This window comes from Myxocyprinus asiaticus, chromosome 32 (assembly GCF_019703515.2).
Source record: "Myxocyprinus asiaticus isolate MX2 ecotype Aquarium Trade chromosome 32, UBuf_Myxa_2, whole genome shotgun sequence".
Lineage (NCBI taxonomy): Eukaryota > Metazoa > Chordata > Actinopteri > Cypriniformes > Catostomidae > Myxocyprinus > Myxocyprinus asiaticus.
In genome coordinates this window covers 43664676-43667107 of record NC_059375.1, presented here as the reverse complement: position 1 = coordinate 43667107, position 2432 = coordinate 43664676, and the positions used below count along the sequence as shown (strand labels likewise).

Sequence of the window (2432 nt, the reverse complement as noted above, 5' to 3'; positions counted from 1 at the left end):
GAAGGAAAATTTTGTGGATATATTGAAGCAGCATCTCAAGACGTTAAAGCTTGGTCGCAAATGGGTCTTCCAAATGGACAATGACCCCAAGCATACCTCCAAAGTTGTGGCAAAATGGCTTAAGGACAATAAAGTCAAGGTATTGGAGTGGCCATCACAAAGCCCTGACCTCAATCCGATAGAACATTTGTGGGCAGAACTGAAAAAGCGTGTGCGAGCAAGGAGGCCTACAAACCTGACTCAGTTACACCAGTTCTGTCTGGAGGAATGGGACAAAATTCCAACAGCTTATTGTGAGAAGCTTGTGGAAGGATACCCAAAAGTTAAACGATTAAAGGCAATGCTACCAAATACTAACAAAGTGTATGTAAACTTCTGACCCACTGGGAATGTGATGAAAGAAATAAAAGCTGAAATAAATAATTCTCTCTACTATTATTCTGACATTTCACATTCTTAAAATAAAGTAGTGATCCTAACTGACCTAAAACAGGGAATGTTTTCTACAATTAAATGTCAGGAATTGTGAAAAACTGAGTTTAAATGTATTTGGCTAAAGCGTATGTAAACTTCTGACTTCAACTGTATATAAAATATACTGGTTATATATATATATATATAACAGGGAGAACCTTTTAGACCCTCATGACTGTGTTAGAAGTTTTAAAAAATATATCTGATATTTTGACATTTTTATGAAAAGGCACATTTTGTTCAGGTCAACAGGTGTAACCATAAGAAAAGTTTTTGATATTTTAATTTCATGAAATATGTATAAAATAAAATAAAAAGTTCCCAAATCTACAGACAGCCTCGTCAAATAATAATAAACCATTTCTATTTTTAAATATTACTTGTAAATTTCAAGTGAATGTCAAGTAAAGAAATGTCTGTGCATCTCAACGTGCACGCGCACACGTTCACTCGCGCACGCGCACACTGAGATCCAGGTTACAAAACCAGACAAGAACTTATCAAACCATGACATCCTCCACATTCTTCATTAGCCTGATCAATGTCTCAATCAATTTCACTTGACATGGACACGTCAGATCAAATAACACATCTGTCCACCAGCTTTCGTAATGGACATTTGCCACTAAGCAAAGAAAATATTACATCATACAATATAATGCATAATATAACCAAATACTGATTATCATGTATAATACATGCATGAATATTCCTTTGCTTCTGAAACACAGGCATGAATCCACCTGTATGACTCCAGAAACCGGATCAGAACACGTGTACATACCAACTGTGGAACTCTGATATATTGTCGGCGGCATTGTGTTGAATATATTCATAAACCCGACCCGAAGCACCCCGAATAAAGACGTGTTAACGCGGAACAGTCCAGACCGACTCCGTTCAGTCCATAAAAACGGTCAAACTTTTCACTTTTGGAAAAGTTCTTTGCACAACACGTGGAAAACTGCGCATGCGCAAACCGACTCGCGCTTTAACCGCCTCCATTGCGCAGGCGCGTAATAAAAACTCATATATATATATATATATATATATATATATATATATATATATATATATATATATATATATATAAACGTACTTTTATGGCATGAATTTCTCTCAAATCAAGCAAAGTATAAAGAACACGTAATTGCTGTTGACTGGGGTTTATTTAAACTTTAAACTTTGTTGTCTGTAATGAATACAAATTATCTGATACAATTTTTGCCTTCTAACACAAAACATCATGTTTTACGGAGCATGTTTTTTTCCACTGAAATATCTTAACATCCTTTAAACAAGATAAATTTACCTGAGAAACTTTTGCAGAGAATGTCTCTTAAATGTTAGTGTATATTGCCTTGATCCAATGTTATAAACATCTTCATGTAAACATATATTGTTTTAAGGGTATTTGCATTATTTGACTGGAAAACAAGACACAGATCCTCAATAAAAATGAGATTTTTTTGCAGTATACTGATCATTAACAGCCACTGCTAACTTAAACATCCCTGTATGCTTCATTGCTCAGTATGGGAAGGTTGTCTTCTGTACACCTGGTTAAGGGCTTTGAGGTCATAAATATTGCACAACGACTGTACACGTGTAACTCTGTGAGCCCACCACGCTCTGATTCATTAGTCTGAAGATATACAGTATATAATTCAAAATATCATGAGAACATACAGTAGGATCCGAAAGTCTGAGACCACCACTGTAGTTAAATGTCCAGATTTTGCATTTAACCCTTGTGCGACCTTCAGGACGTTTTTTGTCTTTTTAATTTTTCTTTTTTTTTTTCTTTTCTTTTTGTGTGTGTGTGTGTGTGTGTGTGTGTGTGTGTGTGTGTGTATGTGTTAATGCCAACGGGATACATTTTGCCAAAGGTGTGATTTTAAAAATCACATGTTGAAATTAACATTAACTAAGATTAATAAATGCTGTAAAAATATTAT

At 35.0% G+C, this 2432-nt stretch overlaps 1 protein-coding gene across 2 annotated transcripts in view; it reads right to left on the bottom strand.

The window, feature by feature from the left end:
- The window catches only part of mtr (5-methyltetrahydrofolate-homocysteine methyltransferase), a 36626-nt gene extending 35189 nt beyond the window's left edge, over positions 1–1437 (bottom strand). For both annotated transcript variants that reach the window (XM_051667868.1, XM_051667867.1), the window contains exon 1: positions 1259–1437. Coding sequence is in view for 1 of the 2 variants with exons in the window: in XM_051667867.1 (XP_051523827.1) it covers positions 1259–1310 (52 nt within the window). In the remaining variant the exon portion in view is untranslated. The remainder of the gene's footprint in view (positions 1–1258) is intronic.
- Positions 1438–2432: the final 995 nt, after the last annotated feature.